Source organism: Oxyura jamaicensis, chromosome 15, assembly GCF_011077185.1.
Source record: "Oxyura jamaicensis isolate SHBP4307 breed ruddy duck chromosome 15, BPBGC_Ojam_1.0, whole genome shotgun sequence".
Classification (NCBI taxonomy): Eukaryota; Metazoa; Chordata; class Aves; order Anseriformes; family Anatidae; genus Oxyura; species Oxyura jamaicensis.
Window position 1 is genome coordinate 5,198,158 of NC_048907.1, and position 21,925 is coordinate 5,220,082.

The 21,925-nt window shown below is 64.6% G+C and overlaps 3 protein-coding genes across 6 annotated transcripts; all 3 read left to right on the forward strand.

Moving 5' to 3' along the window:
• The first annotated feature begins 17 nt into the window (after positions 1-17).
• On the forward strand, positions 18-5,684 carry CASTOR1 (cytosolic arginine sensor for mTORC1 subunit 1). The gene is given in 8 exon segments (XM_035340786.1): positions 18-210; positions 380-450; positions 2,977-3,441; positions 3,650-3,773; positions 4,200-4,313; positions 4,402-4,484; positions 4,707-4,801; positions 4,885-5,684. Coding segments are annotated over 8 exon segments (1,131 nt in total). The 5' UTR covers positions 18-97; the 3' UTR covers positions 4,951-5,684.
• A 3,495-nt stretch (positions 5,685-9,179) lies between these two features.
• Positions 9,180-11,612, forward strand: LOC118174976. Its single transcript, XM_035340787.1, has 3 exons — positions 9,180-9,244; positions 10,257-10,384; positions 10,513-11,612. Exons 1-3 carry the CDS (start codon positions 9,208-9,210, stop codon positions 10,990-10,992), a joined length of 645 nt encoding a protein of 214 aa, XP_035196678.1. The 5' UTR covers positions 9,180-9,207; the 3' UTR covers positions 10,993-11,612.
• A 3,931-nt stretch (positions 11,613-15,543) lies between these two features.
• On the forward strand, positions 15,544-20,659 carry LIF (LIF interleukin 6 family cytokine). 4 transcript variants are annotated; one of them, XM_035340780.1, is made up of 4 exons: positions 15,544-15,645; positions 17,211-17,347; positions 18,880-19,058; positions 19,214-20,658. In XM_035340780.1, exons 2-4 carry the CDS (start codon positions 17,329-17,331, stop codon positions 19,649-19,651), a joined length of 636 nt encoding a protein of 211 aa, XP_035196671.1. In that variant the 5' UTR covers positions 15,544-15,645; positions 17,211-17,328; the 3' UTR covers positions 19,652-20,658. The 4 variants fall into 4 exon arrangements, with proteins under 4 accessions (XP_035196671.1, XP_035196672.1, XP_035196670.1 ...); XM_035340781.1 differs by lacking the exon at positions 15,544-15,645 and having other exon boundaries at positions 17,193-17,347; XM_035340779.1 differs by lacking the exons at positions 15,544-15,645; positions 17,211-17,347 and adding an exon at positions 17,718-18,776 and having other exon boundaries at positions 19,214-20,659.
• Positions 20,660-21,925: the final 1,266 nt, after the last annotated feature.

Below are 21,925 nucleotides of genomic sequence, written 5' to 3' on the forward strand. Positions count from 1 at the left end.
GGGGCGAGGCGGGCCCGGGGCGGGGCGGCCGCGGGACCCCTCCCGCTGCTCCGAGCGGCCGCGGGGCGCGTTTGGAGCGGCCCCGGCCCCGGCCGCCATGGACCTGCACATCCTGGAGCACCGGGTGCGGGTGCTGAGCCTGGCGCGCCGCGGGCTCTGGCTCTACACCCACCCGCTGCTCAAGCTGCTCTTCCTGCCCCAGCGCTGCAGGTACCGGCCTCCCCCCTTCCTCACCCTCTTCTTCATTCCCCCCCCCCCCCCCGGCCCCCGGGGGCCCCGGGGGGGCGGCCCGGGGGGGGGGGGGGGGCGGTGGCTTTGCCCCGCTCCCCCTTCCCCGGAGCCACGCGCGGGTCGGGCAGCGGCGGTTTGTGCCCCGTAGGTGCAAGTTCTTCAGCCTGACGGAGACCCCTGAGGACTACACCATCATGCTGGACGAGGAGGGCTTCAAAGGTACCCGGCACTGCAGCAATGAGTTGTGGCCGTTCTCAGCCCAGCCCGACGCAGCACAGCGATGCTCGGAGCTCACCACGGGCAGCAAGCCGTGGCTTGTGTCAGGGATGCCCCGGCTTGCCCCACTGAGACTCTCTCAGCTTGCCTGCCTTGGCACTACCAACCGCCTTGGAGACACGGCCGTGCCTCCGCATGCTTGGATGAGGCTGGGGTATGGGTGGGGAAAGGCTCCTGTGAGGAGCCTTGCACTTGCCGAGCCCAAGCATGGGGCACAAACCTCCCGGGATACCCAGGAAGGGCTGCGGGCAGCACCCGGGGCTCCCTGCCTGCACGGGGTGCTGCTGGCAGAGCTGCCAATGTCCTTCCGTGGCTGCTCCACTGCTTTCCCCCTGCCTGGTGAGGGCTGGGACTGGCCACCACCGTGGTGGAACAGGGCCAATTCCCCACCCATGTGGCTGAGCCCGGCCTTGGGGGACCAGGGGTGCTGCTGGGGGTACTGGGGATGCAGCCCAGCACCAGCATCCCGGTGTCGGGGCGTCCTGGGGTCTTTGAGCCCTTCTGGGCTGGTCCCCTCCCTGGGAGGTGTCACAGCACGATGTCCCCATCCTGAGAGCCTGTGTGTGCCATTCTGCAGCCTCACCACCGGACCTGCCGTGACAGGCCGTGCTGGTAGGACAGATCCTGTCCCAAGCCTCCCGCACCCAGACCTCCCTGGCTGGGCCTTATCTCCCTGGATGTGCCCCAAGGAGCAAGGGTCAGCGGTCCGGCAGCACGGGACGATCGCTGGCCGGATCCAGCCCAGCTCCCCCCAGCCCTTTGCTGGGAGCCAGGCTCTCTCCTGAGAAGCTGGGGCCGTTCCCCCCATGTATTGTATTTTATATTTTTTTCGGTGCCTGCGGACAAACGCTCCTCGATCCCGTGGGGCAGGCGGGAAGCGGCGAACAATGGTGCAGCGAGTCGGCCGCCCCGCTGCTCGGCGCCGGGCTGGGGGGCTGCCAGCGCCCTGTGGGGGCACAGGGGCGGCACCCCCCACCCCCCAGCCTTGTTTTAATTTCTGGGCTGGGGGCTGGATTAAGCCCTGGGGCCAGCCGAGGCACGGGGACGGTGGTGTATGGGGACCCCCGTGCAGTCGCAGCCTCCCCCGTGGCCCCCGGTTCCTGCTGGTGTTGAAAAGCGATTAAGCGGGGACGCGGCAGCGCGGTCCCTGTCCCCGGCCCTGGGAACGAGCAGGGGCTGTTCTGGCGCTTCCTGCGCAGGAACAGGAGGCTGCCAACACCCGCCAAGGCCCCGGGCTTCGGACCTCCGGATCCGGCCTCGCCCCGCGGCTCACGCCTCCCTCACAGCTGCGATGAGTCCTGCAGCTTCAGCTCAGTGCCACGGGCCTCCCTGCCTCACCTGGGCAGGGGGACGATGAGGTTTGGGGGCGTCGGGCTCCCCCCCGACCTTGCACCTCCTGGGGAATTGGGGTGCTGGGAGCGGGACGTGTCCTGGCCTGGGGCAGCTGCGGGAGGAGCGCGGGTGCCGGAGGAAGAGCACGGCCCCGATCCGGCCCTTCCTGGGGAGCGGGCGTGGGGCAGGAAGGAACCAGCCGGCACGTTCGCTCCCTGCCAACAAAAGCAGCGTTTTTGGGGAGGCAACCCTGGCCCTCAGCCAGCGTGGGCTCGGCCCCAGGGACACGGCTCATTGGAGCTGGGTGGCTGCACAGCTGGGCTGGCACGGGGCGGTGGCACGGCAGGGTGGCCGTCCTGCGTTTCCTCCGGTGCCCCTTGACCCGTCCCTGCTGAGCATCCCGGCACGGCTCAAGCTCCCTGCTGGGCTGGTGGCTCCTGGGGCCTGGAGGATCCAGGGGGAGATGTGGGCAGCCCCAGGGGCCTGGCTTTGGGGTGCTGCACCCCCTTGTGCACAGCCCGGCTGGTGCAGGAGAGACGTGTCCCGGGCTTGGAGCGTTTGGCCCTGCAAGTCCCCAAAAATCAGCAATGCCAGCTCTGTGAGTGCGGCTGATCCTGCCCTCGCTGCGTGGCATCCCGAGGACCCTGCAGGCTTCCCGGTGACGGTGTCAGGGCATCGCTCGCGTTGCAGTTGTGCCGTGACTCAGTTTCCCCATGATCCAGCACCCGGTGCCATGGGACCCCACGGTGCCATCCGAGCAGGGACCCACGCTGCAGGTGGCTGCGTCGCGCCCCGTTGAGCGGAGACAGCCCCTGCGGTGCCCTGGGCGAGATGTCATTGCTGTCCCCAGGCTGAGTGTGGCCCCATGGCAGCCCCCGCCAAGTCCCCTCCTGTGTCCCTGAGCCTGTCCTGCTGGGTGCCTGCCCCCTCCTGTGCCCACGCTCCCTCCCTGGTGGCTGCCAGCCTGCACGAGGACGGGTGCTGGGGACAGGGGACCCGCTGTCCCCACTCACTGCTCCTGGTGCAGGTCGTGCCACAGGGACGGCACCGCCAGCAGGGTGGGGAACACCAACGCGGCCCCACCTCTGCGACAGCCCTGCCCCGGCACCGTGCCTCAGTTTCCCCTCTCCCTCGCAGAGCTGCCGCCCTCCGAGTTCATGCAGGTGGCGGACTCGACGTGGCTGGTGCTCAGCGTCGTCTCCAACGGCCGGGCGCCCTCCGGCTGCCAGGCCACCGGCGTCACCAAGATCGCCCGGTCGGTCATCGCGCCGCTGGCCGAGCACCACGTCTCGGTGCTGATGCTCTCCACCTACCAGACCGACTTTGTCCTGGTGAGCCCGGGGTGGAAACGGGGATGGTGCCGCGTGGCCCTGGCAGCCCTGAGGTTGCTGGTGGGGACCCTGCTGTCCCCATCTGGCTGGGGGGCGGGGGGGGGCGCTCCGGTGTCGGTGACGCCGTGACACTGCCAGGTGCGGGAGAGGGACCTGCCGGTGGTCATCCACACTCTGGCCGGGGAGTTCGACATCTACAAGGAGGAGAACGGCGAGTCCGTCCCCGTCACCTGCGACGATGCCAGCAACGGCTTCCTCAAGCCCAAGGCGGGTGAGTGGCATGGGGACGTCCCCAAGGGCCACCTTGTCCCCGGGGTCACCCGGTGCCTGCAGGGATGCTCCGGCTGCCCTGGAGGTCCCCCCGCGTGTTGGGGACCCCCGGGGCCACCACCCAGCGGGACGCGGGGCTGCGGTGGCCACGGGGTGGCACTGCGGTGCTGTCCCCGAGCGTGGCGGTGACGGGTGGCTGTGCCCCGCAGCCACCAGCCCCACGCTGCACCCCGTGCAGAGCCCCCAGAACCGCTTCTGCATCCTGACCGTGGCACCCGACACGCTGCCTGCCATTGCCACCATGCTCATCGACGTCCTCTTCTACTCCCACAGGTGGGTGACAAGGGGGGGGACATCAGTGGTGGTCCCTCAGCTGGGTGTCACCCCCCCCACGCCTCGCTCCCTGCGACTTTTCAAGCCCTGGGTGCGTTTTGCAAAGTATTTTTGCTCCCTTGAGCATGCCACCCATGGGTGCTGTGCGTCCTGCTGCCACTCCTGGGAACTGGAGCCCCCGAGTCTCAGTGCCACCGTGCTGGGGGACAAGCCACATATTGCAGCAAAGCCAGGGGGGGCGGTTCAGAGGTGGCTGAGATGTGTCGGAGCCGTGCACGGGAACGTTTTGGGAACAGCCTTTCCTTGTGGGACCGTCCCCTCCAGATTCACCACAGTCCTCTGGAAATTCCCCCAAACCCACTCTTTTTGCTTCCCACTGACCGTGGGACATAAACCCATGCCCGGCTCATCCCGCTCCTCCCCCAGCCCCCCCAGGGAGCCCAGTGCCGGTGGCCAGGACCTCGACTCCATCACCTTCTTCGCCTTCTCGCTCATCGAGGGCTACATCTCCATCGTGATGGACGCGGAGACCCAGAAGCGGTAGGTGCCAGCCCCCGGTGCCCACTCTTCTGGGGGGCGGCTGGGTGGGTTGGGGGTGTTCCTGCACTCAGGGCCCCCCCTTTTGCAGGTTCCCCAGTGACCTGCTGCTGACCAGCTCCAGCGGGGAGCTGTGGCGGATGGTGAGGATCGGCGGGCAGCCCCTGGGCTTCGGTGAGTGGGGGTGCCGTGTGCGTCCCCTGCCCTACGGGGGTGCAGGGATTTGGGCCCCCTCCCCTGCAGCTCAGCACCCATCCCGTCCCCACCCAGCATGGGAGCCCCCCCTGCTGCCACCCCTGCGTCCCCCCCAGCGCTTCCCTTTGGCGTCCCCTGCCACCTGGTGGCTCCCCGTCGCGGTGACACCGGGGTCACCGCGGGACACGTTGCCTCCCCCAGATGAGTGCGGCATCGTGGCGCAGATCGCCGAGCCGCTGGCTGCCGTCGACATCTCGGCGTACTACATCAGCACCTTCAACTTCGACCATGCCTTGGTGAGCCCTCCCCGGCACGGGGCACCACGGGCGGGAGGGTCCCGGTGTCCCCAGCGGGGCTGACGGGACCTTTGTCCCCGCAGGTCCCTGAGGAGGGCATCACCGAGGTCATCCAGCTGCTGCAGAAGCGCCAGGAGAGCGGCAGATAGCGGCCGGCTGTCCCCGTGCCGGCTGTCCCCGTGCCATCCGGTGGCCCCTGGGGACCAGCGCGGTGTCCCTGCGGGCTCCTCCTGCCCAGGGCTGTCCCCAGTCCTGTCGCTGTTTTTCATTTCTAAGCCTTTCCCCTGCTGGTGCTGGGCAGAGCCCAGGGGGTACAGCGTCGCTCCCTGCCCACCGGGGACGTGGGGGGGGGACGCGGTGGCACTGCTGTGACAGTATTACGTCCACGCCGCGGTGAATCCCCGCCGGAGAGGCCGAAGGGCAGCGCCGTGCCCTCCTCTGCCTCGGGTCCCTTCCCGGCTTTCTTAGGATGGGGGGAGCGGCAGATTTGGGGGATTTGAGTGGTGGTGAGGAGAGGAGGTGTGGGGGGGATGCGTGCCCCAGAGCGGTGAAGTGCCACAGCCCTGCTGGAGGTGACAGCGTGGGGCTGGCGGGATGCAGGACCCTGGGTGTCTGTGCGGGGTGGTGGCCGTGATGCTCTGCACCTTTCCTGGGGGCTTTTGGACCCGTCTTGCTCAGGGAATCTGCCCAAAACCCTCCAACGCTGAGAGCGGGGGCTGCGGGGGGTGGCCAGGGCATCATTTCAGCCCTGTGTCCCCTCTGGGGTGGCCCTGACCCCTGTCAGGCCATCCTGTATTGTGGAGGGGGGCAGTGACACCCCAGCTCCTTCCAAGCTGTATTTTTACACACTTTTAAATGTCAATAAAAGTCCTATTTTTTGTTGGTTTGGGGTGATTTCTTTTTTTTTTTCAAAGTACACCATGGCCACAGCCGGGGCTGGCCCAGAACCTGTCCCCAGTGCTGGTGGCACTCCTGTCCCCACCACAGGGTGACCCGTAGGCAGGGAAAAAGGGTCTGGGACATGGGGTCAGGGCTGGGGCATTTCTACAGCCTCGTTAGTGGCCATGGCTGTAACGAGGTGGCTCTAGCCTGGGGGGCCGCGTGGCCTCCGGGTGCCCCCCGCACGCCCTGGGGCTGCGCCTGGTCAATGCACAGGGCTCGGCGGGAGCGCGAGCGCGGCGGAAACGTCCTGGGGGCTTCTTCCAGCGGGGAGCCCGAGCAAGCAAAAAGGCACAGGGGAGCAAAACCACGTCTGCTCCCGTCCCCTCACAGCCTTCCAGGCTCGGGGACGGGACGGGGCAGGCAGGTGATGGCCTCAACCTGCTCTCACGCCACCCAACTCAGTGGGACTCCGGGCCCACGTCGCAGGGGACGGATACGGGGACGGATACGGGGACAGGGTCGGGGCAGTCCCATGACGTGTTTTGGGCAGGAAGTCGCGCCAGACAGTCACCACCAGCCCTGGCATCGCCGCCGTGAATAGCAGCGGGGTTCCTCGCGGGCACTGGTGCACACGGGAGCAGACCCGGGCTCCCCACACATCCCCCCCTGCGTCCCCGTGTGCGTTGGTAAGCCCTCGGCTTCCTGCAGCTCCACGGGCGCTTTCTTTCCTGTCTCGCTCTCTTTTCCAGAGTCATGAGACATCGGTGACGTGCGCCCCAGCGATGAAGAAATTGCTGTCAGCCAGTATGGTCACACGCGCTATTTTCGGCCCCGTTGGGTATTGCACATCCCCGCACAGTGTCCCCAAGGGCAGCCAGCCGTCGGTGCTGGTGACTGCGCCGTTCCTCTGCCGTGGTCTGCGGGGACCCTGTGCGAAGCCCTGGGTTTGGAAAGGGGAAGGGCGGAGGTACCGGGGTGTCCCAAGTGGGACCGCTTCACCCGGAGGGTCCTGTGCTGGCAGCGTGCACCCTGAGGGACCACGGGTCCTGGAAGGATGGATGGATGGATGGAGAGATGGATGGATGGATGTATCTGTAGTTGGTTGGACAAGTGGATGGATGGATGGATGGATGGATGGATGGACGGATGGATGGATGGATGGACGGATGGATGGATGGATGGACAGATGGATGGGTGGATGTATCTCTAGTTGGTTGGACAAGTGGATGGATGGATGGATGGATGGATGGATGGATGGATGGATGGATGGACAGATGGACGGGTAGCTCAACGGGCAGGGATGCATGTGGATGGATGAATGTGTGCAGGGAAGGACAGATAGGTGGATGGACGGACAGATGGAGGGGTGTAAAAGTGGATGGGTGGGTGGGTGGGTGGACAGGAGGAGGTACAAGTGGAAGGATAGATGAATGCACAGATGGGTGGACAGGTGGAGGGATGTGCAGGTGGGTAGATGAATCTGGAGGAACAAACAGGTGGATGGACAGGTGGCTGGGTGGACAACTGGACAGATGGGTGGACAGGCTGATGGGTGACTGGCCATCTGACTAGACGGATGGATGGACAAGCTGCCTCAGTCCCGCAGGTGTTTTTCCTGGAGGCATTCTGGCTCCTCTGTCCCTCCAGAGGTGCTCTATGCACAGCCCATAGCTGAGCACGGCCCAGCCTGGCCAGCAGCACCCACGGGTGTCCCCAGGCAGGGGGACACCCCGAGGAGGAGGAAGAGAATGAGGAGGAGGAGGAAGAGTCAGCAGCACCGCCCCGTGTCCTGCAGCAGGGAGTTCTGCAGGTTGGGGGCAGTTTGGGGGGGGGGGGGGGATTTGGGGAAAAGAAAACATTTCGTCTTCTGGAAGTGAGTCACTGCTGCGCTCTTCCGCTCGCAAGGAGATGTTATTTCTGGTGTGGCCTCCCCTTGCCCAAGCCACCCCATCTGAAACAGCAAATTCTGCCTCGGGCAGCTTCCTGTGCTTACAGAGCAGGGCACTGCGGCCCTGCACGGCTTCGTGGTGCCCCAGAGCTCCCGTTCTGGGGCTGAAACCCACGAGAAGGGGAACAATTCCCCCCGATTTTGGGTTGCAACGTGTGCATTCTGCATGGTTTGGGTCGGCATGGCAGAGGGTGGCACGAAGCTGATGGAGCACTGAGCTGGTGGGGGTCATGTCCTTGTCTGCTGCTTTCCCCAAGTGTGGAGCCCCGTAAGATCTCCAGGTCTGGTGCACGGCACCATGTGGCACCGCCCCAGCTGGGCAGAATCACCGGGAATTTACGAGTCTTCACAAAACCTGCTGGATTACAATGAAAATAAAACCTGAAAGAAATACATTAATTTTTATAGGGTCGGTGCTGGCATCCTCCCAGGCCCCACCGCAAGACGAGAGCAGCTCGGGGTGCCGAGGGCTTGGCACCGGGCGCTTCCAGCAGCGCTGGGGCCGTACCCGTGCCGGGCTTCCTCCTGCTGACCTCGGCCTTTGGGCAGTGCCCGCAGCCCCGGCGCTGCCGCTGACCCCGCCGATTGCATTTCCTTCCCCGCCAGAGGCTCAGCGCCGGCTGCTGCAGGCGGTTTAGCAAGGGGAACGGATCTGTCCCGCCTGCCTCGCCCTTGTCTCATCCACCCCCCCACCACCAGAACAGGGGCACCCATGGGTGCTGGTGTCCCCTGGTCCCCATCATTAGCATCCCTGCACACCCCGGCTTTGGGTGCTGGGGATGTCCTGGGGTCCTCCCCGCTCCTCTTTGCCCACCCCAGGCCAAGGCACGGGAGCCTCACGCCCTGGGGAGAGCAGACGGGCAGACAGTCAGACAGACAGCATCTCCTGGAGCATCCCCATCCATCCCGGGGCGTATTTTTAGCCACAGCCCATGCCGTGGGCATGGCACAGTTTGGTGAAACCCCGGCGGAGGGCTGCGGTCGGAGCCGTTCACACCTCCGCCAGAGGTGCGAGCCGTGGCGGCGAGGTGCCAGCCTCCAGCAGCACCCACGGGTGCGTGGCGGTGGTGCCACCCGTCCCCCTCCTGCTGCAGCATCGTGGGGCGAGCATCGCCCGCCCGAGCCCCAGAGCTGACACCGATGCTGCCAACGGCCTCCGTCGTTCGCATTTCAGTTTCGGAGGCTGTTTTTCAGTTTAACGAACGCCGGCTGAGCGCAGAGGGACGACGGTGACTCAATCTGGCGCTTTCTGAAGAAGCCCCATGCAGTGCCCCGGGCATCCGGCTTGCCCCGCGCGCGGGCTGGACCCGCGAGGACTCCCTCGAGGAACTTAATCGAAGAACAAAACCATCGTCCGACCGGCCTCATTTCCTCCCCCCCCCCCTCCCCGGCCCGGCTCACCCCGCTCATTGGCCCCCAAGTCATCTCTTCACTTCTCCATTTCTTTACGTTGGGCCCGGGTGCCTCCTTCGGAGGTGGTGGCTAATCGGGGCACGTTAAAAGGCGAGCTTCCCCCTCGCCGACCAGTAAGGAAGTCGCTCGCGCGCCCTGCAGCACCGCTCCCCGGCACCCGGACATGCGGCGCCACGCGCGGCCCCTGGGCGTGCTGGCAGGTAGGCTGCGTCCCGCAACTGCCCTCTCGCTCGCACACCGCCCCGGGAGGGCCCTGAAGCTTCCCCTGCCCATGGGCATGCTGATGGGGGCCGCCCCCCCCCTCAACCCCCCCCCCAGCCCCCCGCACCCACCCGGGGCTCCCCGGGCACCTTTGCGGAAGAAGGGGTGCGGGGAGGGGGCGGGCGGGGGGATGTGGTTTGGGGTTGATGCGGGGAGTGGGGGGCAGGTGGCAGAGGGACAGGGTCACCCTGGTTGGCTGGCGTGTCCCCCGAGCCCCCAGACCTCCCCAAACCCCCACTGGGGAGGGCTGGGCGCTGGGTGCTGCTCCGGTGCTGAACTCACGTGGCTGCGGTGACAGCGGGGCCAAGAGCAGCACCCGCTGGGACTGAGGGGACAGGCCCAGGAGTGCCACCACTGTCCCCAGTCTGCGGTGGCCTCGCGTTGGCCTGCGCTGACAGGGAGCTGCTTGGGCAACCACCGGAGCCAGCAGGAGCTGTCTCGAGGGCACCTTCTTCCTCCTCTTCCTCCTCCTCTTCCTCGTCCTAATACTCTTCCTAACACTCCTTTTCTTCCTCTTCTTTCTCTTTTTCCTCTTCATCCTCGTCCTCCTCATCCTCGTCCTCCTCATCCTCGTCCTCCTCATCCTCGTCCTCCTCATCCTCGTCCTCTCATCCTTGTCCTCTTCATCCTCGTCCTCCTCATCCTTGTCCTCCTTATCATTGTCCTCCTCCTCCTCATGCCGAAGGCCCTGGCAGGTGCCAGCCGCCGGCTCCCGGCACGGTGGCTGCCCTGCCCCTGTGGCAGCACGGGGCACCTTGTCACCATACCCGACACGTGCAGGCCTCTGCTCCAGGCCTGGCGCCAGGGTGATGGGCACAGGGGACGGACGTTCCTGTCGTGGACGCTGCCACCTCTCCCTGCTCCCCATCCCCACCCCGCGTGCCGCCGCGTCCCCTTGCCCCGCAGCGAGAGGTGCCCCGTCTCCACCATCTCCCTCTTCTTCCTCCGCAGCCGTGGCCAAGGGACTCTTCCTCCTCTGGGCCGTGCCAGCGCGGAGCACGCAGCCCCCGACCCTGCAGCAGATCCATGCACTGGTGCGGCACATGGCCGAGGACGCCCGGGAGCTCTTCCTCTTCTACGTGAGTGCCACCTCGCCAGGGCTGGCGACGGCAGGAAAAGGGGGCGAAAGCCCCCCCCTTGGTGTGTCGGCGGGGGGGTGGGCTCGCCGCCGAGCCCCCGCCGACCCCCTTGCCTTTCCCACGGGCAGGAGCAGGACCAGCGCCTGGCCTTCAACCGGCTGTGCCGCACCAACGCCTCGCTGGAGTGGCTGCGGGGGACGGTGGTGGCGGGGACCGGGGGGCTGCGGGCGCTGCACGGGGCCATGGCCCGCATGGACCGGGCGCTGCAGGGAATCACCCAGCACCAGCGCGACCTCAACCCCCCCGGGGCCCCCATCCTGCGCCGCCTCGACAGCACCCGCCTGAAGGTGCGGGGCCTCCTCAGCAACCTGGAGGGCGTCCTCCATGCCCACGGCATCGTCCCCACCGTCCCCACCCTGCCCCGGCTGCTGGAGGCCACCAGAGTCTTCCAGCAGAAGGTGGAGGGCTGCCGGATCCTCTGGAGCTACGCACGCTTCACGGAGCATCTCAGCGCCCAGCTGGAGGAGCGAGGGCTGCGGGCGCGCCGGGAGGAGCAGAGGCAGCAGCGGCGAGGCCGGCGGCGAGGCCGGCGGCCAGCGAGGTCCTAGGGAGCCCCTGGCACCCCCGCTGCTGTCACCCGAGCTGTCCCCAGCACCCTGGGGCTTGCGGTTGGATGCGGAGAGCCCGGCGCGTGGCTGGCACTGGCACAGATGTCCCCCAGGTGCCACCATGTGTGGAAGCCGGCATCGGCCAGCGGGGTCACTCTGGGTTGGTGACGTCCCCCGTTGCCAGCCCTGCCTGATTTTCCAGTGATTCAATGAGTCTGGTGACATGTCCTGACTAAGGGGCCGCTCGCACGGCACCCGCACACCCGGCGCAGGCAGGGTGCAGCCCCAGACCGACAGTGGCCGCTTGTGCCACCGGCATGTCACCGGCATGTCACCCCCTGCCTGCCTCTCGAGGGGTTCGCTGAACCCGGAGAGCACCTGGGGGTGGCTTTTCTTGTGCCTGGTGTGCCCATCAGCCTGATGTCCCTGTGAGCTTGGTGTCCCCATGAGCCTGGTGTCCCCGTGCACTCAGTGTCCCTGCGAGCGCAGTGTCCCTGTGCTCGTCCCTGCACGCCTGGTGTCTGTGTGCCTGTCCTTGTGCCTCACGTCCCTGCATTGTGTCCCCACGCCCTCAGTAACCCCGTGCCCACCCCTGGGCCCTTGGTGTCCCCAGCATCCCCGAGCCCCTCGGCGAGCCCTGCCTGTGCTGGGCATGGGCTGGGGCTGCGGCCCCGCACTGTGCAGGTGGGCACCGGCCCCCCAGTAACTTATATGTGACAGTGGTGCAGCTCCCCTATTTATTGAAGCCATCGGTTTAATTTAATATGTCCCTGCACCGGGGAGAAATATTTAAGGATACATTTTTTAATATATAAATATATATATATATATTTTTGTTATTTTTTTGTACTGTGTTAAACTGTAAATGTGACGATGTTTTATTTATGAATCTAAATATTATTTTGTACTGGGAGAAGGGCACCGGGCCATCCTGGCCAGGTAATGCCCCCTTATTTTTGTATCACAGCAGATGGAAATAAAGCATTGACCTCAGCCTGTGGGCCACTGCCTCTGACCTGGCATCTGGGTGTCCGGGTGTCCGGGTGTCCTGGTGTCCAGGTGTCCATGTGTCCAGGTGTCTGGGTGTCCATGTGTCCATGTGTCCATGTGTCCGGGTATCCATGTGTCCGTGTGCATGTGCCTCTCCCAGCCCTGAGAAAAGCCCGCGGGGTTTGCTGTGCACAGGAACCGACTCATTCTGCGAGTGGTTCTGGGGCTTTTCGGGGCTGTGGGGTCTGGTGCTGCCAGGAATTCTCCTGAGCACGGTGGGGGCACAGCGAAAGCTGAACAAATTCAGAAACCGATTATCAATAACCTGAAAGGAAAGTGGGGCCACAGGAGGCCGGGGGGGACAAAGTGGCCTCGGAGGCAAGGCTGGAGGGAAACTGCAGCATGGGGGACGATGTGGGACGTGGCATGGTGTGGTGTGTGGCGTGGGATGGGACGAGAGCACAGTGTGGTGCGTGGCATGTGGCATGTGGCATGGGATGGCAGCACGACATGGCACATGGCACAGCATGGGATGACAGCATGGGGTGGCACATGGCACGGGATGACAGCACGGTGTGGGACATGGGATGGGATAGGTTGGGATGGGATGACAGCATGGTGTGGCACATGGCATGTGATGGCAGCACGACGTGGCAGCACGGGAAGTGGCATGGCACGGTGTGGCACGTGGTGTGGCATGAGATGGGGATGACAGCACAGTGGGACATGTGGCACGGCACGGTGTGGCACTCGGGACGTGCTGTGGCGTGGCACGAGGCACAGCGAGGGATGCGGCCCAGCACGGCACGGCAGGCGGCGCGGGACACCGCATAGCACCAGCATGGTAGGGAATGAGGCACGTGGCAGTGTGGCACGTGGCACACGATGGCGGGTGGCACAGCGTGGTGTGGCACAGCACGGCACACGATGGCAGTGCCTGCAGGGTGCGCGGCACGGCACGGTGCGCCGCAGCACTGCCCGGCCCTGGCACCGCACCTGGCGTCGCCATGCCAAGCGGCCCTGTCCCTGCCACATGGCCGGGGACATGGCGGGGGCCCGCTGCTACCAAGCATTGGCCCCGCTGAGTCAAAAATCCTAAGACCCGGTCATGTGGACCCGCGGAGTCACTCGTTCCTTTCTGTGTGCCCGTGCCTGGCCGTGCCGGCGGCACTGACTCAGTTGCAGGCTGCACTGCTGCCGGGACGGCCACCGCCGCCGTTTGGGGACCCTCCGGGGGGGACAATGTCACCATGAAGAGTCCTGGGCCGGCCCATGGTGCCACCTCCCGCCAGCTGCCATCCACCCGCCGAGCCGCCCGAGAAGGAGGCAGCTTGGATGGGCTTCGAGGGCGCAGGTGGGTGACCCCCCCCCCCGGGACCTGGGGACACCAGCGGGGATGGGGGCGATGCTCATGGCAGCGTTAGCCCCTCAGTGCTCAGGGGAGCAGGATCCGGCACCCAGCCCTCTGCCCAAACCCAGGGCTGCAGGACTCAGGGAATGATGGAAAACCTCCTTGGGAAGGGGTTCCTGGGGATGCCCCTGAGGTGTGGGGTGGTGGCGTGCCACCGACCCCGTGTCCCCAGTATCCCCATCATCCTGACCTCTCACAGGCTGGGGCTCCTGCGAGATGCAGTGGTGGCTCTGTGGGCAGCGGTCGGAGGAGTCACCCTATGGCGGGGACCGGTCCCGGTCACTGTCCCCAAGGGCGCTTCTCATTGTCCCCCAAATCCATGGGGACCATCAGCCTGGCTGGGAGGGTGGCAAGCAGCAGGGTGCCCACCCATGGGGGTGACACCGGTGGGGTGACACCCTTGGGGGGGTGACATTGGTGGGGCACAGAAAGGTCCCTCCATGACTCAAAGGGGAATTCGTCCCCTGCCGTTATTCAGCCCGGGCTTCCCCGGCACAGGGGTGCCGCCTTACTCACAACTTACTCAGCACCCCTGCCACCCAGCACCCAGCACCGGCTGGACCCCCCCCCAGGGGGCTGCATCTGCTGCTGGGGTCCCTGCATGTCCCCCACTGGGGACAGCGTGGGACGAGGACGTCGGGGCTGCTGAGACCCTGATGGCTCGGGTGGGATGGGGATGGAGGGGTGGTCACGGATGGGGATGGGGTAGGAGCGGGGTGAGAAGCGCTGCCTGTGTCCCCGTGTCCCCGTGTCCCGTGTCCCGTGGCGGTGACAGCCGCGGACAGCAGAGAGCACTGTTCAGCAGGGCAGCGCCTGCCGCAGCCTCGCCTGCCAAACCCAGCCCCAAGAAGCCCCGATTTGGGGCCCTGGCCCTACACGTGGGATCACCCAGCCCCGTGCCCCACCTCTCTTCCCCCTCCCCTCCAGCACCCAGCCACATTTTGGGGCCGATTCCCCCCACCCCACCCCCTTCCCCATCACCCCCACAAAAATCCCAGCCGTCGCGTGGGAGCGGGGCCACCATCCCCGGCCGAGATGCCGATAGGATTGTGTCACTGCCCGCCGCCGAGCACGTTCCCATTCCCTCTTTTGGGCTTTTTCCGAGTGCATCATCCCCGGGGCGGGTGGGCGTCTGCCGGGACCCCCTGCCCGGGTCACCTCCCCTTGCTCGGGGCGCAGAGGGGGCGTCGGGGCAGCCGCAGCCCCGCTGCCGCAGAAGCCACTGGAAAAGCTGAATTTCCTGGGTGCCATCAGAAATCTGCCCCGGCCGTGCCTGCAGATGGGGTGGGGGCAAGTTTTCCTATAGGGGAGCCTATGGGGGAGCCTATATAGCTAACATGTTGCATGGGATTAAACGTAACAGCTCAGCCCTGCTCCCTGCTCCCATCTTCTGCAGCTCAGGTATTGGGAAAGTCCCATTTTTCTGCATGGGTCATTTCCCTGATTTCCTCCTTTAATTATTTTGGCCAGAGAACCTGGGGGTGATTCAGGAGCTGGGGGGCATGGGGATGACTGAGCTCGTCTCCCCCCGCACCCACGTGTAGCCGGGAGCCAGGAGCTCCCCGCAGGTGAATCAGCCCCAGCCGCACAGCACCGCATCCCCAGGGGCCAGATCCTGCAGAGAAATTCAGGGAAAGGGCAGGAAATGGTGGAGCTGGGGCTTGCGACAGCCCCACCCCCAGATTTCCCTACTGCTGTTAATGAAGAAATGCCAGTTTCCCAGCTAATTAAGTGATACAGGTAATTAAGAATGAATTTATCCATGAGATGCTGCTCGCTGCACACCAGCACGAGCCTCGAGCGAGGCTGCAGGGCTGCGACGAGTCTTGTCCTCCCCATCCCTTGCACCTCCCTTTATCCCCATCCATTTTTGCAGCCTCTTCCCCCCAGCATCCCAGTAAGGCTAAACTGGGATTTCACCGGTGCAGCACCAGCACAAACGCTCGCCCTCGAGCCCCGGCTCGCCCTCCTTGCCTTCCTGATGGGGAAACTGAGGCAGGCGGTGGCTACGTGACGCCGAGGGCGACACCGGATCCGGCGGCCGGTGCTGCCCGAGGCCCTGAGTCACCGCGCTGCCCTGCCCGTCTCGGGGAGGGGGAACCCCGCGCCGAGCCCCCACGGCCGCTTGGGCTTGTGCAGCATGCCGGGGCCGGCGTGCCGGTGCCCCGATAAATCAGCAGCACCGAGTCACCTGCGGCCACTCGGAGCCGGAGCTTTGCGTGGACGGATGGCTCTCATGGCAAAAATCCTGGGTATATATATATATATATCCTCTTTTGGGTGCAGGGATATTTTGGGGAAGTTATCCTCTTTTTTTTTATTTTGGGGGGATTGCTCTAAAACATGATGCCCGGGGGTGCTCTCCTGCCCAGGGGCTGCACCAAGCATCGCCGGAGCCGTGACCGCGATGCTGCGCACGCCACACGTGGCACCGACAGCGGCAGCATCCCCAGGACATGGCGACTTGGGGACAGGCGGACACGGCGGGATGGACTCCCACGGGTGCTGGTGCTGAGGCTCTCATCTGACCCACGCAACACCCAGCACTACCGGGATGTCCCCGTGTCCCCCGGGCACGTCCCCCCATGCTGCGGGGGGCAGCGGGGTGGCCGCAGGCTGTTGCGTCACCGTTCCTCGACTGTCACCCCGGCAGGTTTCACGCTGCCAGCGCAAACAGGGCACAAACTTGCTAAACCTGATTAAAAGTTTCAGCTTGGCGTGCCCCCAGAGAAAAAAATATATATACACAGTGAACGAGAAACATGAAAGCGCCTTTAACCTGCTTCGAGCCCAGACCGGGGAGCGAGCGGCCCCACAGCATCCCGGGGAGAGGGAGCTGTGGGATGGGGTCCCCCCATGGGTGGACACGGACACGGGTGGACATGGACATGGGTGGCACAGGGACACGGGTGACACAGGGACACGAGTGTCACAACGACACGGGTGCTGGCACCCTCCCCGGTGGCGTGCGGGGCCGACGCAAGGGTTAACCCCGGGGGCCGGGCGGGCTGTTCCCGCCGGTAGGGTTTGCCTTTTATCCCAGTGGAAAAAGAATTCAAAAAAAAACAAACAAAAAAAATTAAAAACTACTTTTTCCTTTTTTTTTCTTTTTCCCTTTTTCTTTCCCCAACGCCCTCTGCGCCAGGGGTGCATGTGCTCCTCTCGCAGCTCCCCCAGAAGCGGACGGACCACTGCTGCACCGGGGATGCTGAGGGCACCGCGTCCATCGCCCGACCCGGGCGGGGGGCACCGCCGCCTTCCACCTCCACCCCAAGAAAAAAAAAAAAAAGGAAAAAAAAATTTTTTTTTTTTTTTTTTTTTTTTTTTTTTTTTTTTTTTGGGGGGGGGGGGGGGTTGTTTTTTTTGCACGCTTTTCCCGGGGCTGAGCCCGGCCGCCCTGTGGGGAAGCACCGGCCCGGGGGGGTCCGGGGGTGAAAGTGCTTGCGGAAACATGAGTCACGGCGCGAGCGCGCAGCACCGCGCGTCGAGGCGAGCGCCGGTGGCCGTCCCCCCGCCGCCAACCCCGCGACGCCCATGGGACCCACGCGCTCGGGTGCCGCGCTCGGGTGCTTTGTTTTTTTTCCCCACCGAGCCGCCCGCCGCCCCCCCCGCCCCCCGCAATCCCCCCCCCTTCTCAGCCCGTGCGTGAAAAAAACCGCAATCCCGGTGACATCAACTTTATCAGAAGTTTATTTCTAAGAATCATTCACGATTTCCAAAGCCCTTTACTTCCTGATTTACAGTTTCAATAGAAGTAATGATAGTCTTTCTCTGTTTCTGCCCCCTCGCCCCCCCCCTCCCCTTTCTTACAACACAGGCTCACTGGAGGACCGGTATATAAACCCAGAGAAGTCCCCCAGTATGAACATGAATTTCTGAAAACGTCCTCTGCCAACACCAATCTCTATTAAGTTGCTCCCGGGACACAGCTCACAATGAAGTTCATTCCAGCAGGTAAAAAAAAAAAAAAAAAAAAAAAAAAAAAAAAAAAAAATCCAACCAGAAACCATCCTTGGCAAACCTCTCCCCTCCTCCTCTCCCCCTTCTCTCCCCTTCCCCACCCCTTTCTGATTTCGGTGATGTCCAAGCAAACAAACATGCGCCGCGCTGCGAAGCCCGCAGCCCTCCCGACGCGCCGCTTTCCCCGGGGTTAGCATCTCTGGGAATTGGCAGCGGGGAGCGAAATGCCTTTCTGGCGCTTTTCGGCCAACATCTGGCCACTTATATAACTCTAAATAATTCCAAAAAGCGCTGGGGTGGGTGGGTGGGGGGGAATTTTGCCTTTTTTTGTGTGTGCCTTTCTTCTTCTTTTTTTTTTTTTTTTCCTGCTTTTCCTCCTTCTGGGTCCGCTGCTTAATTGGGAGCGAGGGAGGGCTGGGGAAGCTGCCAAGCGCGGGAGGGCTCGGGAGCGTGCGGCTCCGCACCGGCCGGGGCAGCGCCAGCCCCGGGGCCCCGCACACGTGCACCCGGCCTCGCTCTGCCCGCCTGTGAAATGGGCACAAGGAGGAAAGCGAGCTGGGGGGGATGCCGGGGGGAACGGGGCCGTCGCCGGCCCTTTGGGGGCTCGGTCCCCTTCCTCCCCGCGGTGCGTGGGATGGGAGCAGCGTCGGGCTGGGGACTGCGACACGCCCAGGTAAGTCCTTTGCCATCCGGGCACGGGTGTAGCTGCAGGAGGGTAAATAAAGCGATTATTGTATTACCTGGGACCTGCGGCAATGCGGAGGCTCTTACAAGTGCGGACAGCTTCGGTGCTTGTCAGAGCCCGGGGACTTTGCTCGGCAGCAGCCCCGGGGCACCACGTGGGACCTGGTCCTCGGGGCGCAGGTTGGAGCCTGGTGGGGACCCCTGGGGCACCCTGTCCCCGGGGAGCTGGGGACGGGTGACACCGAGCACAGTGCCAGGGCTGGGGACACCCATCCCGGACGGCACCCAGCTTGGCTTGTCCTCCCGGCACAGGGGACACCCGCTTTGGGGGTGCCGAGGGGGCCGCAGCACCCCGCTGTCACCCGACTGGGGTGACCCAGAGGCTCAAGCGCTCGCCTGTTCCTCGTCCAGGGGTTTCCTGGCCGACGGCTCCGGCAGCTGCGCGGCCACTCCCCGCCACGGCTGCGCCCACTTCGCAGACGGGGAAACTGAGGCAGCGCGGGGGCCGGGGGGGCCGGAGGCCGGCCCCGAGGCAGGTTTCCTTGCGGGAGCCCCTGCTGAGTCAGCCGGGGCCGGGGTGGGGCCTCGCTCCAGCAGCAGCGGAGGATAACGGGGAGGAAATCACTTTGCATATTTGATTAAACCCCACAGGTCGTCACCGGGGCCGGTTGCGAAATGTGGGAATGCCACGGGGCGCCCCGCGGGGACGGGAGGCGGGGGAGCCCCGGCCGGGGGGCAGGTGAGGGGCGCGGGGGCGGCGAAGCGGGGAGACCCTCGCCTCGTGGGGCCGGTGCCGGGGGGGGTCCCGTGGGGTCGCTGACGTCGCCTCTGTCCCCGCACAGGCGTCGTGCCCTTCGTGGCCCTGCTCCTGCTGCAGCGGAGGCCGGTGGCCGGCCGGGCGCTGCTGGTGAACGGCCCCGGCTGCCCCGGGAACAGCCTGTGCCGCGCCAACGTCCACGAGCAGACCCGCAAGCAGGTCGCGCTGCTCAACGCCACCGCCCAGGACCTCTTCAGCCTCTACGTAAGTGACACCAGTGGGGACGGAGTGTGGGGGGGGGGAGGACACGGGGTGGCCGAGCTGCGGTGCGAGCCGGTGGCCGAGGGGGACACGTGAGGGGCTGTGGGGAGGCGTGAGGGCGGCTGGGTCCCCGGGGTGACGCTCGCCTCTCCCCCCAGCTGAAGTGCCAGGGCGAGCCGTTCAGCAGCGAGAGCGACAAGCTCTGCAACTCCAGCGGCATCTTCTTCCCGGCCTTCCACGTCAACCGGACGAGCGAGAAGAAGGAGGTGATGGTGGCCATGTACAAGCTCTTCGCCTTCCTCAACGCCTCGCTGGGGAACATCACGCGCGACCAGGAGGAGCTCAACCCCACCGCCAAGGAGCTCCTCGACCGGCTCCACAACACCACCAAAACCACGCGGGGCCTCATCTCCAACCTCACCTGCCTCCTCTGCAAGAACTACAACGTCTTCCAGGTGGACGTGAGCTACGGGGAGAGCAGCAAGGGCAAGAGCATCTTCAAGAAGAAGCAGCAGGGCTGCCAGGTGCTCAGGAAGTACGTGCAGGTCATCGCCCAGGCGGCTCGCATCCTGCTACCTCATCTCAGCCCCGCGTGAGCCCCAGACCCGGCTCCTCTCTTCCCCGCGAAGCTGAGGACAGCGGAGGACACCTCCCCGCGCTGCCTTGTGCCCATTTCACAGCACGGCAGAGCAAGCCCCCCAGAACTGCCTCCTCCTCACCTCTCGCCTTCCTATTTATTACCTCCTGCTGATGCTGTGCTGGCCCCGGCCCCCTCTGTGCTTTAATTTATTTGCCCCTTTGCGGCGGCGCTTCCCGCAAAGCAGAGCCGCAGACCCTCCCGTCCACCCGAGGGCTGCAGGAGGCTGCAGGCACTGCATGGGGCCCGGGACCGGACTCTGTCCCCTGCGCCCCGGTGTCCCCTGCGCCCCGGTGTCCCCTCCGCAGCACCACGGGGAAACGGGGCGTTCAGCCCCTTGGCTTGCAGCACCCAGCAAATTTTCCGAAAAACGAAGAAAAAGCAACTCTGTTCTGCCAGCTGGCCTCTGGGGCCCACTGAAAGCCCCCGCTTCCATGGAGAAAGGCATCGGGGTCCGGGAGTGCGGGGCTCGCACCCCCTGCAGCTGTCAGGGCCATGGGGATGTGCTCCCACTGCACGTTTTGGGGACGGATCCCCCCGAAATGGGGCCAAACTGGGGGGCACCGCGGTGGCCAGGGCTGGGTCCTGCCACCTGGGACGAGGCCACCCGCTGGGGACAGAGCTGGTGGCCACGACACCAGGGAGCATCCCACTGCTTCGGGATAGCACTGCTCTCATGGAAAGGGCTTCGAGCGCCTCTGAATGTATTGACGGCCCGGCCCGGGGCTGGGTTTTGCACGGAAGGGGTTTGGGGGCTGGTGTGGGGACGCAGGGACAGACCCTGGGGCCGGGCTGCCGAGGATATTTATTGGCACGGTGGAAAGCCTCGCGTGCGCCGAGCGCTCGGACCTGAGTTTTAATAATGTTAATAATAATAATAATAATTAATAAGATTTGTGGTAATATATATATATAGAATTTTATTTAAATATTTATTTTTTTATACTTTATCCTTTTCTTTTTTAAATAAAACAAGAGAAACAGATCGTCTTCAGCTCCTCTTTGCTTAATGCTGCCTCATCGAACACCACTGCTGCTCCAGTTCTCCCCCAAAATGCCCTCGGGGCTGCCCCAGAGACCCCCGAGCACAGCCCAGGGCTGGGGGTCGCCGCCCCCTGCCCCCTTGCTCCTGTTTCCCTCCCCATCTCCTGTGGGACGGCTGCTTTTTTGGCTGTCACTACTGCCCTAGCACTAAGAGATTTTCCCCCGGGGGTGCTTCAGTTTTGATTTTGAGGCTCCCTGAAGCAGCCGAGCACCGGGAGGGTGCGTGCAAGTGGAGCAGGGAGCCCCGCAGTGTGCTCGGTGCACGCCGGCCGTGCCAAAGATGCTGCACGGACAGACCCAGGGGTGCTGGAAAATGCCAAAACCCAGTGAGAAGAGGCGAGGGAAGGCAGCAAGCATGGGGAGGGGGGGGGTCGGGTAAAACTGCAGCCGCCTCCAAGTCTCCCAGGCAGCCCTGGGAGAGGCTCCGAAAAGCTTCGCCCAGGCCAAGACCACCTAACGATCCAGCAGTGCGCCGGTCCTCTCGCATGGGGCCGCACCGGTTAACAAGGGGCTGATTATACAGGAGACGTTGGAGCGGGATGATGAAATTTTCCTCCTCCTCCGGAGCCCTCGGGCCTCCCGCCAAACCTCCCAGGCATGAGACAGAGAGCGGATGAGCTAAGATCCTGTGTGATCATCTCTCGTGTCTCGGAGGAGCCCCGACAAAAAAATAATCATCAAAATTGAAAAGCCCCCAAAAAAAGCCCTCGTGCTCTGCCCCGCTGGGTTGCTCTGCACGGCTGCAGCCCCAGCACGGGGTTGAGCCCCAAAACATCACTGGCATCCCCAGAGGTCCCCAGGGGCACAGTGTGGCTGTCATCCATCACCCCCATCCTGCCACCAGGCAGGGGACCCGGGTGTCCCTTGGAACCCTGCTGTCACCACCCCAGAGGGTGCCTGGGATGGCACCCAGCCCATTTCCAGCCACGCCATGGGAAAATTAATCATCAAACAGCCGCCAAACCCCCCAAAAAGCAGGGACGGGGCAGGGCACAGAGCGAGAGCTCCGTCCCTTTGGGATGGGCACCACGCAACAGAGCCAGGTCCCGCAGCGCATGCTGGCACCGCGACGGCTGCAAGGGCCGCCCTGTGTCTGGGGACACCTGGGCTATCCCCATGGCTATCGTCACCGGGTCAGGGTGCGGCCAAGGTCTCGCCACGCCAGCCCCAGGCTGGACATGCAGGCTCC